The sequence below is a fragment of the Balaenoptera physalus genome (assembly GCF_965194825.1).
Source record: "Balaenoptera physalus genome assembly, chromosome: 6".
NCBI classification, from domain to species: domain Eukaryota; kingdom Metazoa; phylum Chordata; class Mammalia; order Artiodactyla; family Balaenopteridae; genus Balaenoptera; species Balaenoptera physalus.
The window spans coordinates 18650477-18669737 of NC_138885.1; the positions used below are offsets into that span (position 1 = coordinate 18650477).

Here is a 19261-nt window from a genome sequence, read left to right on the forward strand (position 1 = left end):
ACAATCAATTTTCAGCTGGGCACATACCCAGAAAAAAGACGCCACTGTCAGCTTCCTTAGATGTGGATGTGTGATTAAGTTCTGTTCATGGAGATGTAAGTAGGGAGGTGTGAAAACTTTTGGAAGTTTCTCTTAAAAGACAGCTGGTGTGTGTCTTTTAGCCTCTTCATTTTCTTTGGCTTTCATTTCTTCCTGATGGCTGAAATGTGGATGTGATCACTGGAGCTAGAGCAGCCATTTTGGACAATGAGGTAACCCTGGAAATGAAGGCCACATCCTGCAGAATAATAAGATGGAAGCCAGGATGCCAGGGACCCCATCAACTTTATGGAGCAGAGTCATCATACCAGTCATGTACTGCCCACCTGTAGATTTAGATCTGAGAAATAAATAACTGATTTTATTTTATTTTATCTGATTTAAGCCACCATTATTTTGGATCTCTGTTACTCACAATGGAACCTAATTCTAACCTAATAAATGTGCTCAAATCTCTCTATTTATGTAATGTTAATGTCAAATCTGAACCAGTTAAAATCATTTGTAGCAGGAAGCATGATATTTTGACAGAAGGAGTTGGGGGAGAGAATCTAGCAAAAATATTATTCTAATGCCTCTATAGTATACATCTAAAATAATATTTATTTAAGTACCTTTATGAGAAGTAGTCAACCCCTAATAAAATTGTTTTCAATTAAAAAAAATCAAAATGTCATAAATGATTTTGCTCTCCTTAGCCACATCCTCCTGAACATGCCACATGATCTAAGATTTTCTTTTAAAGAGGAAATCTATCTCACAGAGAGGTAACTCAGAATAAAAAAATTTGAAGGAATCAGAATTTAGCCTCTCAGACACATCATGGAAGGAGACACGAAAGGTTCAGTAAAATTCACCAAACCTGCCAAATTTGGGCAACTACCTGCATTTACCCACTCTGCCCCAATAACATGATCTGAAGGCAGAATAAGAAGATGACAAAGGAGAAGGTATAGAAATTTCATGCTGAGAAATCACCATTTGTCGTTTTCCCTAACTTTATGAGGAGTAATTGACAAATATAATTGTATATATTTAAACTGTAAAACATGATAATTTGACATACATTACATGGTAGAATGATTACCAAGATCAAAATTATTAACACAATCCATCACCTCACATAGTTAATTCTCTTTTTTTATTTTGTGATAAGAAGGCTTAAGATCTACTCTGAGCAACTTTCAAGTATATAATACCACCATTTGTTTTATCTTTACCACAAACCTGTTCCTGGGGGAACACCTCTATATGTTCCCTTTTATAGGATGACCACAGCAATTCTGGGAGGTAGACATTGTTACCCCTATTTTACGGAAGAGGAATTAAGGTCCAGAGAAGTTAAATAAACTTCCTAACCTCAAAGATCTCTTGCTGAATTTTAGGCCTCTGTTAATGCTGCGCATCACAGGCTATTCATTTTATAGGAGTCAGAGGAATCCATCAACTTATTTAATGTTTGCATTTACTAAATAAAAATGATAGGTTTGCTACTCATCTGGGTAGGCCCATGGAAATCTTTCATCTTCAAAAGGCTTTCTATTACTTTCCCAAGAGTTTAAATTTTATGAATCTATTGGTCATTGATGTTACTGCATATGCCATCTAAAATGCACACAATTTTAACCTAAGTGAATAAATAGAAAAGTATTACAGCTATCAATCATAGTTTCTGTTAGTTTGACAATGTGAGTTCCAATCTATTCACATAAGTACTTTGAAAATAATAAAGCCAGAAAGTGACCTACCTTTTGAGTGAGCAGAGCTTGCACAACTTGGTTGGCTACCTTTAAAAAATAAAGAAAAGAGTTGCCGTTTATAATAATGAGACTTTATATGCAAGGACTCTAATTTATCAATAAGTTTCCCACAGCTTACTATAGCTAATTAGCTCCTCATTTTCCTCTTTCCTCTAGCTCCAGAGGACCTGATTCTTTTCATAATAAGCCTTTCCTTCTAGGTAATACTTCGCTTTTTCCAAAGGTGACCTTGTTGCTAATTAAGATGGTTAGGCTGGAAAGATCATTCATACCTTGACTCTCACATTTCCATATTTGGAAAAGTAATATCCTTTCATATGTAAAGTACTTTAAGAAGGCTAACAAATGATACAGTGTAAAACATGATCCTAATTATCTGTATACAGTTTCTACACTGCTGATTTACAATGTCCTTTGCCTCTCCTTCCTATTCTTTTGCTGTGTGACTATTTACTGCTTAAAATTACTTGCAATAGGGGTAGGTGGAATGGTGGAGAATAGGGGCAACTCATTCTTTCCTATACGCTCTGCTTTCCTACTCCACATTTTCTTTTACGCCATCTTCTTGTCATTGTTACCTGTGATAGAGTCTGATAGTTGTTTACTCTATCCCCCATTTGCCCCTTCCTCCTAAGTCACAAACCCTGATTTTTTGGCTGGACACATCCAAATACATTTCCCTGACTCCCCTGTCACTGCGTGACAAACTTCTGGCCAATGAGTTATTAGCAGTCTATTTTCTTGGACTTATAGGCAGTTTCTTATAAAAAGGGGGCTCATCCTTCTTTCTTTTCCTAGCTGGAATATGAAAGTGATGGCTGGAGCTTCAGCAGCCCCCTTGACAATGGAAGTCACATATTAAGTATTTTGGGGCAGAAAAATAGGATGAGCCTGGTCCTGATGATGCATGGAGCTGCACTGTCTATCTCTGAACTGGTATATGAGAGAGAAATAAAATAGGCACTGTTATGTTGAGTTTCTTCTAATATACAACCAAATATAATTGTCACTAATATATTACTAGAACCGTAATTTTCTTCAGGTATCAGGCAGCTTGTGACAGTAGGAGAAGCTGGGTCCCTCTCAGGCCAAGGAGGTGAATCTTGATTAATCTAAGCCAGTGTTGGTTATTCCAGTCCCTTTCAGCGACTGGCTTAGGAGTGGGCATGTGACACAATTCCAGTTAACGGCCATGTGAAAAACCAATAACATGTCCATGATATTTCAAGAATCTGCCATTTTCTCCAGATAACCATTCATCATTTCTACATGTATTTATACTAAGATTTCTTTTTCACCTGCAGGTTTCAAAACACTTCACAAAGAGTCACTAAACTTCACCACAACCTTGATATTATGTACCCATATGGCTAATACTGATAAATTTACGGTAGATAGGTGAATTATGTGGAATTTTTTAGTCAATACATACATAAACTATAAACATTTAGTGTGATAACTGAAACTGACAGCATTAAAGACCGAGTCAGGATATTTAAATATCTTAAATGTAAGGTATTTCTGTTCATTCATTTATTCGATATAAATTTGCAGAGTATCTATGATTGGGATGTGTTCTTTCATTTCAAAGAGAACATAGCTGGTAGGAGGTTGGCAAGAACACAATTATAAGTGTGATAATCGTGTAATCATGTAATCATATTGGCAATTCTCACATTCAACCGAAGGCTGAGGACCACACTTTTATCTTCTCTTTCTCTTGATAACAAATGTATTTTTGATGAGGCTAAACTGTGTGTCCTCATTTCTCTGTCTAGTATAGGGGAACAGATTATGGTAAAAATGTTTCATGGGGCTTAATTGTTTCTTAACTCAATATTGACAAAATAGCATATCCTTAATGACAGTGGGCCACCAGTAAGCCTCAATGAAAATGAAAATACAGGCTGCAATCAACTTGTGGTTAGCAGACATTTACACCACAAGCAGTAAATGACTAGAATCAGATTACCTATAATTGGTTCATTGAACTGTATGCCCAAGAAGGATTCTTTTCCCTATCAGAATCCTTTTCAAATTTATATTGTTGACATTAAGTAAAAAAGAAAGGCCTTTCATTGAAACTAACTACAGTTTTGAAGAAAAAGTATTCTTAGGTATTTTGCTTTTTAGTCCAGCCCAAGTTAAAGAAGCATATCTAAGAACTATCATAGTCCAAAATAAATCGTATTTTCTGTAACTGGTGCCATTACTTCTTCCTTTTTTACTTTATTTATACATGATCACAATGGTGATAAATGTTATTCGGCCGGCACAAATTGACCAATAGCATAATCTTGAAAATCTTTGTTTTTAAATGTTCATTTCAATTTGTAACTGCGAATTTAAAGTCAAACTGTATACCATCTATTTTATTCTTGCAAATTAAAAAAAAAAAAAACTACAGAAGAATTGAACTATTCATGCTGCTTAAATCAGGAACAATGTACCAAACTTAATTTATACCATAAATAATTTAATTCTTTTGGATAGCAAACTTTGGATTTGATTTATATTCTCATAAAACTGCCTAATATCAATATTTTCTTTTCTTCCTCCGAACTGGTCCCTCACTTAAACCAGTCTGTGGCACAGTGGTCGCATAAAATAGTTCTCTACATGATTTAGCAGGAGTCATAAACGAATACCTTATCTGTAAGAGCCTGCAGGAGTAAATAGGTTATATCTTTGCAATCCAATATGTTTGCCCTATAGGCTTATAGACTCTATCTCTGATACAGTTCCTTTTGGCACGTACTTTGGACAATTGTTTGCTCTACCTGAAAACTGAACAAAGATATACGAATGCATTGTTTCTTTACCGACTGACATGGGGTTCTATTACCCAGAAGGGCTCACAGGTTCCTTGCAGAAAAGCAGGCAGGTGATACACACGCTTTCCTTGATACTGTCTATAAAGATAGTTTCCTGGGTTTTGTTACTACTTGTAACAGCTCAGGTTCGCCGATGCATCAACAGAACGACTGTTTGGAGCTCGTGCCTGCCACCTCTAACAGGTTCACAAGATGATCCCTGGAATGGGCCCCGGCCCCCATCATAGCATCCTGCCCTTAGCACTCGGGTTGCAAAGAATCACACCCCGGCAGCCCCAGCTAATGAGAACAAATACCTTCTAGTGTCAGCTGACAGCTTTCCTCTCCAAAGAAAGAAAAAAGACCAGCTGGGCTGGGCCATGGGGGCCTGAGACACACTGAGCAAAGGTGATGGTCCTTAAGCCCCTGGCTTGTTTGACAACCTCCCTTAGGCTCTTTGTGGAAACCTCTGTCTTTGCATCGAGGAGAGGAGCAGGGGTGTGGGCAGCGGGGGAGCAGGGCGGGAGGAACAGGGGTGCCAAGAAGAGCGGCCAGGGTCATCTCTCCTTTCCTCTCCGTAAGAATTCTCTCAGACAAGCCAGCTCCTCTGACACTTGGCTCAGCTGTGACCCACACACATCTTTGTTCTCCTTCCCTGTCAGATGTAGAGGGATCTGGGGAGGTGGGGGGAGGGCAGAGAGAGGAGAATCAGGGCTGCAGAGCTGTCTGTTACTTTATTGCCAAACAGTCCCTGAGGCTGAATGAGTTTATTCCAGAGGGAGCCAGTTCTCACCACCTCCTGAAGACGGTCGGGGACGGGGTCCAGGGTGGGGCGTGTAAGGTACTCAGCGGACACCATGCTTAACTGTCCTGTCCTCCTGCGTGGTGGTCCTGCTCTCACCCTTTTATGTGCTACTTTATCATGCCAAGCCACTGTCATGTCAGCAAGGTAATTTAAAAACCTGGTCGCTAAGGCACGCCTTTTGGGAAATGTGCTTTGGAGAAGTTTTCTCTGCTTCTGAGCTTGGTTTATTGTAGGAAGGCAGCTGAGGGCAGGTGGGAGGAGCACTGGGGCAGAATCACAAAAAAGACCTGGGTTCAAATACTGCCTGTGTTGATCATTCACTGATATGTATGGGGGTGGGGAAGCAAACCCGATTTTTCTCATCTGTCAAGCAGGGGAACCATCTGCCTCTAAAATTGTGAAAGAAAGCATGAGATGATAGACATTATCAGAGAAACCACCTTGGGCAGTACCTGATCAAAAGCAGTCACCCCAAAAATGTTAAATCTGAATCCAATCGTTCAAACTTCAGAAACTAAAACACATTTTCAGGTAAGCAGTTAAGGAAGGATGGTTTGAGAAGAAGGGCTTTTATTTGTAAAGGGATGAAGTGTGTGTGTGTGTGTGTGTGTGTGTGTGTAAAATGCATGTATAAATAAAAATCACTAAGCACCTATATTATTTATTTACTCCGTAAAAAAAAATCCTGTAAGACCCTGGGAGAGGGGGAGATTTATATATGGGATTCCAGTGAAAACTAATTTGGAAATTAATTTCCTGCGGATAATTCCCATTCGTTCATTTAGTTATTCAACAAATATGCATTAAGTGACCCAGTCTGGGCCAAGAATTGTGCTGGATCTTGGAGAGATAATGTTAACGAGAACATAGGTGCTGCCCGTGGTGATCAGCGTCTAGAGCAGGTACCAGCAGTAGATCATCTGTTGATTTTATGATCCATTCATGAAATGAACATGAAATGGACATCTGAAGCACGTGAGAGCCATAAGCAGGGTCACCTTCCTTCTACATTTATCAAGATACTGATTTTAAAGATGACTGAGGTTCCCAGATGTGGGCGGTACAATGACAATATCTGATAATGATTCCACAATCCAGTCTTGCCATATAGCATAGGAACCAGAAAGAAAAGGAAGAACTGTTTTTAACCTGCTTCTGCCTTTAGTTAGCCTTGGTTTAAAAGAAATTCTGATGCTTTTTTCTTTTTTTCTGAACTACACCCAGAGGTCTGCTTTTCCCTGCCCTTGTGCTCTGAAGTGTAGAGCACGGAGAAGTCAGAGAAGAACTCAAATACTACGGCACCCTGGCTGCCTACGAACCCTGGTCAAACTCGGATGGCCTGATGGGGAGGCAGGTCCAACTTCTGTGTGCAAAAGCTTCGCCTGGGAAATCTGTTCAAATTGCCAATTTCCTCACCCTACATTCTGCTTAAGAGTAGCTGAGTGAGGTCAGAGAATCAAATTTTTAGCCATCGAGACACATATTTCTGATGCAGAAGGGGTTCAGAAACACACTTTGAGAAACACTGGGATAGGGTGTATTTTTTGCTCAGACACTGTTAAGGAATTGGAAATAACTCAATTTCCACATGGGTCCACGTGGCTCTTCTACCATCACAACCAGTTTGGTGGAGCTTTCATCCTCTTACGGATGCTTTCTGAAAATGCCCTCTAAAGCACACATTCAGAGACATAAGGCTAGTGGTTCTTAATGTTGGCTGAATATTGTAAGCCCCTGGAGTGCTTTAAAAAATTTGAATACCCAGGCTCCACTCTAGAGCAGAATCAGATCAGAATCTCTGAGGGGCGGCGGCAGCCAGTGGTTCCTTTAAAGCTCCCCAGGTTAAGTGCAATGTGCCAGTAAGAGTGAGAACCACTCACCTTTCTAGATCTCAGACTTCACTTGCTCCAGCTCTTTCTCCTAAAGATGCCCTTTCAGTTCTGCCCCCTTCACCACCCGCCCGCCCGCCCACTGCTCCGCCTGCCCTTTGGTGACTATGCTGTATATTCTCCAAGACCCAGCGTAGCCTGTTTCCTCTGTGAGTTTCCCTCGCCTCCTTCCTCTGGGATTAACCACCCCCTTCGCTTCTCCTGCTAGGCTGGGGGTACCTTGAGATCCCAGGGCCTGGGCGAGGTTGATATCCCATAAAGGTTTGGAGGACACAGCTGAATCCATCTGAAAGCAAGGCAGCGGTTTGAGGAGACGGTATGCGTCATTATATTCTCTACTTGAGAACAAGTTGGTCTTAAAGGAACTGGCCAAAGTGATGCTGAGAAAAAAGAGCGCTTCACTGCTTGCCAGCAAGCTGTCAAACAGCTGCACAAGGAAGCCAGATACAAACACGTAAACCTCCAACGCCCCCCACCCCCGCCAAAATCAAGATTGGTCCTTGGTTTTGCTTTTGTATTGCAAGGCAAGGAGATGAGGGGCTGGGTGGAAGTAGAAGTGGTGGTGAAGTGGCAATGTGTGTGCATGCATTTGTGTGTGAGTATCTATGGATGTGTGTCTGTCCCTTCTGAATAAACACACCCTTTTATTAGAACACACAGAGGGCGTCTCCGACTCCCAAGTGCTTTCCCCAAATCCTCAATATGTTCTTCATTTCCCAGAAAATAACAATCAGTACAGAAGGGATTGAAGAACACTTCAAATTTACATTTTATCCACCAGTGTATGTTTATGTTTTATTTCCCATTAGCAAGGAAATAACTTACATGAGGCCTTACCTTGTTAGTTTGTCTAATTAGTATAAAAAGCCTTGAAAAGAATTTCCAGTTGGCATTATTACTACATTCAACTAGGCCTTTGAGAGAGTTCTCTTACAACGCATGGAAATGGACTGTCGACCCTCATGCAATTAGTTACAAAACAACAGGCATGTGTAGTCAGGGGCCGGGATTCATGAATACAAAATATTTGTGCTGCTCAGAGGTGGTTCTTTATTGCAGATCACCTCCTTGGCAGCAGTTAACTTTTGCAATTAAGAACGGAGGGCCCAGGACCCGCAAGCAGCCCCACCTGGTGTCCCGCCCGCCACCGTCGCTGGCCTGCAGCAGCATCTCCTCCAGCTCTCGCCTATGAAGGGGCTCAGGCTGGCGGACAAGGAGGACACTCCCTCGTCCCACAGCGGGACCCGCGTGCTGGCCAGCAAGACCGCGAGGAGGACCTGCCAGGAGCCCGGCGAGCCGAACCCTAAGCTATCTGCCCCCAGTGCGGAGGATGAACCACTTCTGAAAGAAAACTCCCGCCGCTCTGTCTTCTTTCCTATTGAATACCGTGATATTTGGCAGATGTGTAACCCCCGCCGCTCTGTCATCTTTCCTATCGGATACTGTGATATTTGGCAGATGTGTAACCCCCGCCGCTCTGTCATCTTTCCTATCGAATACCGTGATGTTTGGCAGATGTGTAAGAAAGCTGAGGCTTCCTTCTGGACGGCTGAGGAGGTGGACCTTTCCAAGGACATTCAGCACCGGGAAGCCCTGAAGCCTGAGGAGAGACATTTCACTTCGCATAAGCCCGTTATTTCTATGGCTTCCAAATTGCCATGGAAAACATACATTCGGAAATGTATAGTCTCCTCAATGACACTTACATTATAGATTCCAAAGAAAGGGAATTTCTCTTCAACGCCATTGAGACAATGCCTTGCGTAAAGAAGAAGGCAGATTGGGCCTTGTGCTGGATCGAAGACAAAGAGGCTACGTATGGAGAACGTGTCGTAGCCTTTGCCGCAGTGGAAGGAATCTTCTTTTCTGGTTCTTTTGCATCGATATTCTGGCTCAAGAAACGAGGACTGATGCCCAGCCTCACATTTTCCAATGAACTTATTAGCAGAGACGAGGGTTTACACTGTGACTTTGCCTGCCTGTTTGATGTTCAAACACCTGCTACACAAACCTTCGGAGCAGAGAGTCAAAGAAATAATCGTCAGTGCAGTTAGGCTAGAACAGGAGCTCCTCACGGAGGCCTCAACAGTGAAGCTCATTGGGATGAATTGTGCTTTGATGAAGCAGTACATCAAATTCCTGGCAGACAGACTTATGCTGGAGCTGGGTTTTAGCAAGGTTTTCCGAGTAGAAAATCCATTTGACTTTATGGAGAATATTTCACTGGAAGGGAAGACTAACTTCTTTGAGAAGAGAGTAGGCGAGTATCAGAAGATGGGAGTGCTGTCCAGTCCGACAGAGAATTCCTTTACCTTGGATGCTGACTTCTAAGTGAACTGAAGATGCGCTCTTATTTTGCTGATTTTTCTTTTTCGCTTCTCATCAAAAGAGAAAAAAATCAGCTCCTTGAACTGTATTAACCAGCTACACCATAAATTGCCCATAATGTTCATTATGTTCATTAATGTTCATTAATGGCATCTTTAAAATGTTCATTAATGTTCATTAATGGCATCTTTAAAGCTGTGTAGCTACCTCAAAATCAATCCTGTTAATGCTAGTGGGGTCACCTAGATTGAAAGCGTTGACAAAAGCTATTCGGATTCTTACGAAAGATCTTGTCCATGTTTGGCTTTTGCAAGCAGGTTGGCTGTACATGACTTCCCCCTGGCTCTTAACAGCACCTTCCTTGGCCTCGAAGTGTGGGGAGTCAAGCGAGTTTGATCCAGCAGGATTAAACAGTTACTACCACAAGGCAGTAGGAAGACATCAGACTCACTGCTTCAGATTTTAAAGTTTACTTATGATTTGTATATAAAACTGGCACTTTACACACAAATAAACATAGTTTGTACTGTCAGAGTGAAGGCTTGATTTAACCTAAATTTGTTGGTTTCTACACCAAATACAAAAGTATTCTATTTACTACTAATGGGAGCCAATTCAAGATTTACTAGGTGATCAACATAGGTTAAGCCTGTGTAAACTAAGGGTGTTATTTTTATTCTTTCTTTTCTTTGATGAATTGAAGAGCTTTTTAACTCAATCCTGTGCACACTTAGGTATCAGTATCAACCAGGTGGTGCCACACAGAACACAGGTTGGTTTTGTGTTCTGTAGCCCACGTCGAGTATTGCGGGATAAGAGATGTGGAGAAAGGAGACTCTTAACTTAGGTCATTAGGAACTGAAGTGTGATCCGGACTCACTGTGGGTAACTTGGTAGTGCATGAGGGGCGGTATCATTTAATTTCTCAAATTGTATGTTCCCCAACTTCAAGTTAGTATGAAAGATCCTTGAAGAGTCTTCTTAGCTGGGATCCAAGATATTAACTTTGTAAATTGGTTTTCAAATCATCCTTGAATGAAAGGATCGACGCAAGATCTTTCTCCTATTAAGTGGTAAAACCAGGACTGAAACTGCTTCTCCTAAAAGTTGAGTGTTTATTCTGATTTTGTTTAATTTGTGTGTAAGTAGGTACTGGTGACTTAACCATTTGTACTTTAAAGTTAAAAAGTTGTTCTACTATATGTTTTTTAATATTATATCTGTAGTTCATACTTTGAAATAATTACCCAGTATTATTTTGCAGTTCATAATTGATTGAGTAGATATTGCTCAGTGCAATTACTCCTAGGATTTGCCTAAATGTGAGCCTCATCTGCTGGATTCTTAAACTTCAGTAGAAAGCTAGTGTTATGTGAATAATTAATACATGTTCCACTCAAATATTAATTTCAGAAGAAGGTATAAACTTAATAGATATATTTAATAGGGCTAGTTTGAATCAATCCGCTTTTATGTTCCCTCCCCCCCTCCAAAAAAGATGTTACATGGAAGGTAATGCACGACACACACCGATCCTTTGGCCATGTTTGTTAACACATCGTGTTGTGTGTTGGCTGACCACTGGCCTGTTCTACTGTCAGTTTTCTTCATTTATTGTATTAATATAAATGGTAAAATAGTCAATTTAAAAACTTCTGTAATATGGGACCCTTTTCTACCTTTTAAATTATTGTTATAAAGTTAATCCAGATTATATGGTCCTTACACTTGTGCGACACAAAAGTAAACACTTTGCCTGGTGTTGCCAGGTACAGGTGGCAGTTGGAAGCAGATTTTAGGATTCTACCTCCCATTAGCTGTGTGATGCAAACATTAGCTTCTGCCAACTAGGATTCAATTTTTTAATCTTAAAAGGAAACAGATTTTGTCTAAATCATTTCAAAGTCCTAATATTGAGTACTGCACAAGTGATCAATGATTTAAATAAAACCGTTCTCATGTCAAAAAAAAGAACAACAACAAAAAAGCACAGAGGGATTCTCCCTCTGAAAATTCTGTCTTCAGTGGAAACTTTGTACTGAATGATTTTGTGGGTGAAAACTTCGGTTTCACCAGACACATGCTAATGAAACCTTCGGAATGCAGGCATAGAGAACATACAGAAAGCAGGCTGTGAATTTCCAAAAAGGAATGCTGGGAGCTTTTTGAGTGATGGGGAGGGATGACTTGTGGGAAAATTGTGACAACTAAGAAGTTTCTGTGGTGTGATTCACATAAATTTGACTTCTGAATGCAGATTAAGTCTCATTGGAAATTTCTGTGCAGGAGGTTAAAGTGGAACTTTGCTGATCAATACATATGACCCAAGGGCAATATTTGTTCCTTTAAATATCCTTGGATCTATTTGGTCTTTCTTGCCCTAAACTTTGATTGGACCAAGTACCTGGGGAACAGGGGTGAGGGGGCTGAACTGGCCTCACTAGACACTGAGTCACCACTCCTCCTTTTATGTCAACTTACTTGAGCGATTCTTTTAACTTTGGACGGTGTAGAGATTATTCAGAGTCCTTTTAAGTCTTGACAGGGCAGAGAAGTGCAAACACCATTTTGCTTGAGTAACTAATATATACGGCTGGACATATGAAACAATTAAAATATTAAATAGCTAAACAATCTTCTGGGGACATCTTGAGGGTTCCTCAACAAGTAACTGTGAAGCAAAGCGGTCTGTGTTATGAGGATAACGGCTCTCAGTTTGTAGGGTTCAACAGCATCACCTGGAGAGCTTGCTGATACACAGATCGGTCATCGCCAGGCCCACCTCCACGCCCAGAGTCTCTGATTCTCTACAGCTGGGGGTGGGGCTTCAGAATTTGCATTTCTAACAAGTTCCCAGACGAGGCTGATGCTGCCAGGCCAGGGATCCCATTTCAAGAACCACTGGTGGAGGAAAATATCCAGCACAGGTGGAACTCTGAAGGAAACACCATTTCTAGTTTCAAGGGAGAAGAGAAGTATATGGTGGAGGTGATGATGCCGTAACTGGGATTTGAACCTGTGTTCTTTGTCATTTAACCCATCACCTTCTGGGACAATCAAGGGGGAGACTGGGGGAGGAAAGGGGTAAGGAAGTTCAAGAGCGTCTGTTGGAAAAGGTTTTCCCAGTTGTTAGTGAGAAGGCAAAGACTGAAGATACACTGCTAGTTTCCACTGGTAAGGTAGGAGAACTCGACTGAATGTAATTTTTCTTATTTTCTTAAAATCTCTGTCAGCTATATCATAACAGCTCTTAAACAGAATCTCTTAGAAAAATATGTGCAAGTTTTAGGGTATCGGGCAGATGACTAGAAAAGTCATCCCATCAAATGAGTAACTCCAATCACCAACCAAGTCCCAGATAAGAGCTTGTCAGGGAGGCCAATGGCCAGTCCTGGCTGGATGACACAGGAAAGATGGGTGGTACGATCCCTGGCGCCGTGTGAGGGGATGGCTGAGAGGAAAACCAGGGCCCTGCATGCACGTCGATCTTCCCTCCCCTCTCAGGAACTCTGAGACACCCACCATCTCTGCCTTCATCTCTTCATCTTCGTCAAATCACACTTCCCCAGTTTACTCAGGCATGTGGCCCTGTCTCCTTCCATTCTGCTCAAATTTTCCTCCACACTTCCCTTTCTCTTCTTGGCTTGTTCTCAATCCACTGATTTTTTCCCTCTGGCTGCCAACTGTGAACACGTCCCCACCCACTCTATCAAGGATGTGCTTTTTCAGAAATGGCATCCAGTTGGAGGCGATGCAGCGTGCCCTGGGTGGCTTTTCTCATTCACAGGCTGGGATCACACTTACTGGACAGCACGAATTTATCATACAGAGAAGCATCTCCCAACCTATGCCCCAAGCATATCGCACAATAACCAAGAGGAATTTGCAGATGCCCGTATAAGGGTACAGGGAGGGAGGGGGAGGGGACTGACTGACCTTCCTTCTCCACATTCACATGTTTACAACCTTCCTTTGAAGGAGAAAATGCTAATGTTCTCTGGAGACCGGTAACAGGCACATATCAAGATCTGACATAGGGAATCCTAAATAGTCCAGCCTCTTATCCAGAAGCACCCCGCTCCCCTTACCTCATCAAGACACCTCTCATACTGTTCCCTTTGATTTTCATTTTCCAAAGCCAACGCTGAATTCTCTGCCTGCAGTAAAGATACAAAAATAATACAAATAAATCAATGAAATGTTCTGCTATGTGACAACTTCTTCAATACAGTTACTAAATATATCTCCTCAGGATCTAAAACACTCTTGTAGAAGAATCTTTGACGAGTTTGCTCTAAGTACTATTATAAATCTCTCAGGGATGACTCCTGTCTTATCGTTCACAGAAAGGCATTAGCATTTAAAGAAACGCAAAACTTGATATTTTGAACAGGTAGAAAATCAAATCATGGCCTGATGCAAGAGTGTTCTGTAAAAATGATTATAATGTTTACTCCATTCTATGAAAATGTAAATGGAAGAAATGCCTTAATCCACTTCATTAAGACCTGTCACAGTTTCACAACCTGGTATTTGTTTAGGTCATAGAAGAGAACCTCAGGTAAATTCACGAAAGCATAATTCCAAAAGCAAACTAAATATGTTGTGTTTTTGGTTAATCAATGACTTTTGAACATGAGACTATAATGAGAAATTTAAGAACTGAACATACTTAAGAGTCCCTCGCCCCTCCCCCTGCCTTTTTAAAAGTACTGCTTTCCTGCTCCTCAGAGCCTTGTAGGTACCTTAATGTTAAATAAGTTACTGTAGGATCCTAGGTTGAATATAGTTACTAGGTTACCAGTAGAATAATAAGGGAACAAAAGTATACAGTATAAGCACATTAGGTTTTAGAAGAAGCATGGAATGGTGGCATGAAAATTGCCCTCTGTCTGGTGACCTGGGTTCACTTTGGCCACTGCTGGCCCCAGCCTGAATCCTGAACTGTATAAGTTGACCCATCCCATGGCTGCCACAGTGATCACCATCTCAGTCTCCCAAGGAAACCTGGCTCTATCCACACCTCACGACAGCCCTCCTTAACATTTAGAAGTGGGCATACAGACCTTTAGATCATTTTTTTCAAAACTATGGTATGATTTTTAGGAGGTACACAGATTCACATTTTCCTGTTATAGTTTCTTTCAACTTTTTTTTTGGAAATAATTTCAAACTTACAGACGATTTGCAAAAATGGTACAATGAACTGCCGCGTACCCTTTCCTTAGATTCACCAATTGTTAACATTTTGCCACATTTCCTGTATCACTTTCTTTCTCTTTCAATTTTTTTCCTGCAACTTGAGAGTAAGCTCTTTATCCCTAACTACTTCTGTGTGGATTTCCCAATAACGAAGACAACCACAGTATAGTTTTCAAAGCCAGGAAATATAGTGTTTATTAATACAGCACCATAATCTGACCTGTAGTCCTTATTCCAAATTCATCCACTGTCCCAACAATGTCGTTATGGCAAAATTTTTTTCCAACCTAGAATGCTATCCAGGATCAGGATCCTATCTTGGATGAATGACAAATCATCTATTTGTCATTCATCCAAGATCGTGTAATCTGGAAGAGTTGTCGTCTATGCTGTTGATCCCTCCCTCCCTCCTTTCCTTTTGTTTTTTTCTGGAAGAGTAGAGGGCAATTATTTTGTGGAATGTCCCTTAATTTGGGTTTCTTTCAAGTTTCCTCCTGCACACCTGGCAGTAATGGCACAGAAATGATACTGAGTCCTTCTCAGTGCATCATGTCAGAATCGTGTCATGTCCATTTGTCCCATAATTGGACATGTTAACTTTGATCACTTGGTTAAGGTGGGGTCTTCCAAATCTCTCCACTATAAATTTACTATCTTTCTTTTTAGAATTAATAAGTAAACTGGGGGTAGGTACTTTGAGACTATGAAAATCTCCTATTCCGCATCAAACTTTTATCTACTTATTTTAGCAACCATCAATGAACCTTGCCTGAATCAACAATTACTTCGGCTGAAAATGATGATTTCTACCATTTTTCTACCTACATTTACGAGTTTGCATGATGTCATAAGGAAGTGTTTTTCCTCTTTATTTATCAGTATGAATACATGGATTCTTTTATTATTCATAGGGCTATGTCTGTACTCTCAGTATTTATTTTGATGCTCAATTTTCTCAGCTTTGGGAAGGTGAATCTCTTTAAGCTGTGCCCTTTGACATATTTCCTTCATTTTAAAAACACGTTCTTTCTTTTTTGGCCCAGGGAAATGTTCCATGCCCATTTTGCTTGTCTGTTGCCCCATCCCTGAAATCAGCCATTTTTTCCAAGGAATCCTGCTTCTTTTTAGTTGGGCAATGATATTTGGAAACTAAGATCTGGATATTAATGTGCGCAAATTACTACTGAGGGATCACTGCTCCTAGTCCTTTTCAGTGGAAGGAAGGATTTCTCCCTTCTCTTCCTCTCTTCCCCTCCCTCTCTCCTTGCACGTGCGCACGGACACGTGCGCACACACACAACCCCCCACGGACTTCCTCCCTTTTCATATTTGTATCTTCCTTTTTCTAGAGTGAGAGCATGGGCTGCTGACATCATTATATTTTCTCATTTCTTCAATCCTAAAGTGCGTACAAAATGGTCACGCTACAAAAAAATAGTACTAAGAAGAATTCACATTTGCTTTTTCTTTAGAATGCAGGTATATACTAAAAATACTGTGTTCAAAAGATACCAGACTGGCTCTTCCTCACCCCTCACACCTTAGTGTGGCTACACTATTTATTTGAAACTGAAGCTGGAAGGGTTGCATTTATGAATAGTCTTTATGAGACTCAGAGAAATTTTGAGGAAGTTAACATCTGCTTCTTTCTCAATTTAATTTTATTTAGATTTAAATATGTTTTAAGAAGCAGATTCACAGATATAGAGAACTCTAGTGGTTACCAGTGGGGAGAGGGAAGGGGGAGGGACAATATAGGGGAAGGGGAGTAAGAGGTACAAATTACTACGTATAAAATAAGCTACAAGGACACATTGTACCACACAGGGAATATAGCCAACATTTTATAATAACTATAAATGGAGTATAACCTTTAAAAACTATGAATCACTATATTGTACACCTGTCACATATAATACCGTACATCAACTATACTTCAATTACAAATGTTTACATTGTTTCAAAAAAAGAAAATTTATTTTGAAATTCAGTTCAGGTCATTTGTTTCTGATAGTATTCAAACTTAATTTCTCCTCTTCTCATTGGTTTCATTTTATTTTTTGAATATGGAAAACATGAACATGATTCCAAAAGTCAAAACTATACTAAAAGGAGCGAGGTATCACTTCCTCTCCTAACCCTTCGACATCACCCCATCCACCTCTCACAGATTCTCTCCTAGTGCCCATCACTTCTTTTGTTGTTACCATCTAGTTACAATCCTGTGCCCTGCCCCCTCCTGTTATATATGCAACAATCAACTGCTCCCCCGCCTTTTTTCCTACCAGTTCTCTACTTGCATTCTTTCTGTTTTATCAGTTTATCACTTTCACGTACTATTCTTCCACCCTTGCCCTATATACCCCTGTTTTAGCCTCTTTGCTGGATGATGACTGGGGAGGCTGGTCTTATACTTCTCTTTTATTTCCACAGCATCTTGAAATTTTCCCTCTTCTTTTTCCCTTCACAGTCACATCTTCAGATGGTACCTTTTCTCTCAGCCTCGTTTTCCCCAGAATCATGACCTCGCTGAGATGGTCACCTTAGGTCCTGCACACTTTCAAGCCCTGCCCTACAGCCAGTACAGAGATTTGAGCTCATGGTGTCAGACCTTCTCATTCTGGGAGTGCTTTCCTCGTACCCTCTGCTACCACCCTGCCCTGGCACACACAGCCTCGCTGTGGATAGTGCTGTGGGTACAGTATTTGGTGTTTATTTTTCTGCGGACAGCAGTTGAAGTTCTAGTGTTCTGTTTTCTGGTAACACAGAAGGTGTGGGTTCCGTGTGGTTTTATTTGTGCTTTGATGATTTGAATTTCTTTTTTGTTTTTTTAGGCAGATGTATGAAAAGTTTCAGATTTAGGCCCGTCTGTTACTTACCGATGAAACTGACGTGGTGTTACTGAACTAGGACGGGGCACAAAAGCTGAAGTAAACAGTCTGTTTGGACGCCACCGTCAGATCATCCCGACCTAGTCATCTTCCAAATCCAAGGATTCAAATCCCTGTTTCTTCCTCAACTTTCCATTCTAATACTTGGCTTCGACATTTTTCCTCTGGGCTCGAACCCCTGTTTTAGCAACCCTCTCCCAACACTCCCGCCCCTCAGGTGGGATCCTACACTGTTCTTTCCATTTTCATCATGGACAGACGTCTCCCACACAGCCCAATCCTTCTACCCTCAGGCTGATCATCTGTTCAGATTTTTAAGTATTGGTTATCCTCAGACAGTTCCATCATTTCGTTCCCCACCCAAACTAAACGGAAAGCTGTTCCTGACTTGCTGTTGGTTCCTCCAGGGCTTGCTCTGGCCTGTCACACTGAACCCCCTTTAGACCTGCAGCTGGTGTAACCCCTCAGCTCCCCGCCCAGCCCAGGTGGGAGGGCCGGTTCTACCCCTTGCAGTTTACCTGGCAATGGCAGGCTGTGTAACCTTCAACAAGTCATGGAACCTTTCTGGGATTACAGTTCTTTAGTAGGTAATAAGTGAAGGGAACATACTAGCCTATCTACAAAGCGACTTCTGGTTCAAATATTTGGATACCGTGAATCATGGAGGAACTGCTAGAATTTCAGTTTTATGAAGTCACTGCTTTCTTTGGAGAAATTTAGCTTCCCTGGGGTCTGCTGGTTTTAGTAAGGCAACAGCACAGAGGATGATGGGGAGAGATAAAGGAGAGAACAGCAATGCCAGCTTACATTGCTTTCACTTGAAAAATCTTGGGAAATAATATGTAAGGAAATAAAGTTGAAAATGGGAATGTATATGGGATGTCTGTATCTCGCTTGTACCCACAGTATCACGTTGCAATAACACTCCGAACGATCCATTCAGATTATTATCATCATTACACCATTTACATTACTTGCCTTACGTTTACTGCTCTGACAATCTATTACAGGCAAGCAAATTAAATACCTTAAGGGTGCTGGGAAAAACATGGCAGTCACATTTATGGTTAATGCGTTCAGTTACAGAGACCAATTTAATTGATGTAATCCTACATATCCCAGGGGACGACGGAGATATTAACAATTATGCTGGTGAAGTTAAAATAATCTTGAACTCATGATTTTCTTTAATCCATTTGCATTTATTAGAAATTCAGGATTAACCTGCTACCAACATGAGACAACAGGGGAAAAAAACAGAAAAAGAAAAAAGGAAACTTAATTAAATGTGATTTAAAGAGACAGTGACTACTTGTATGGCAGGGATGGGAGAGGATGAGGCAGAGAGGGAAAGAGAAAATGTCAGTGTCACTACTGAGACTTACAGAATGATAACATGGGTTTTGTCACTTTAAATAAGTGTGTTATTAAAGCAGTGTACTCAGAGGATGTCATTAGAGTGTTCAATTAAATGTAACAGCGGGTCTTAGGGCTCAGCTTTGTCTTGCACAACAATCAAAAGCTTGTGCCAGAC

The 19261-nt window shown here is 40.9% G+C and overlaps 1 protein-coding gene and 1 pseudogene across 19 annotated transcripts in view; one reads left to right on the top strand and one right to left on the bottom strand.

The window, feature by feature from the left end:
- Positions 1-19261, bottom strand: part of NCKAP5 (NCK associated protein 5) — a 1104646-nt gene that overhangs the window by 185145 nt on the left and 900240 nt on the right. For all 18 annotated transcript variants that reach the window (XM_082465765.1, XM_082465761.1, XM_082465763.1 and 15 more), the window contains 2 exons: positions 13723-13791; positions 1788-1826 (listed from right to left, as the gene is read on the bottom strand). In XM_082465765.1, coding sequence (XP_082321891.1) covers positions 1788-1826; positions 13723-13791 — 108 coding nt within the window. The remainder of the gene's footprint in view (positions 1-1787; positions 1827-13722; positions 13792-19261) is intronic.
- On the top strand, positions 7427-13694 carry LOC309662746 (ribonucleoside-diphosphate reductase subunit M2 pseudogene; annotated as a pseudogene). The gene has a single exon. The product of its transcript is annotated as a ribonucleoside-diphosphate reductase subunit M2 pseudogene (transcript).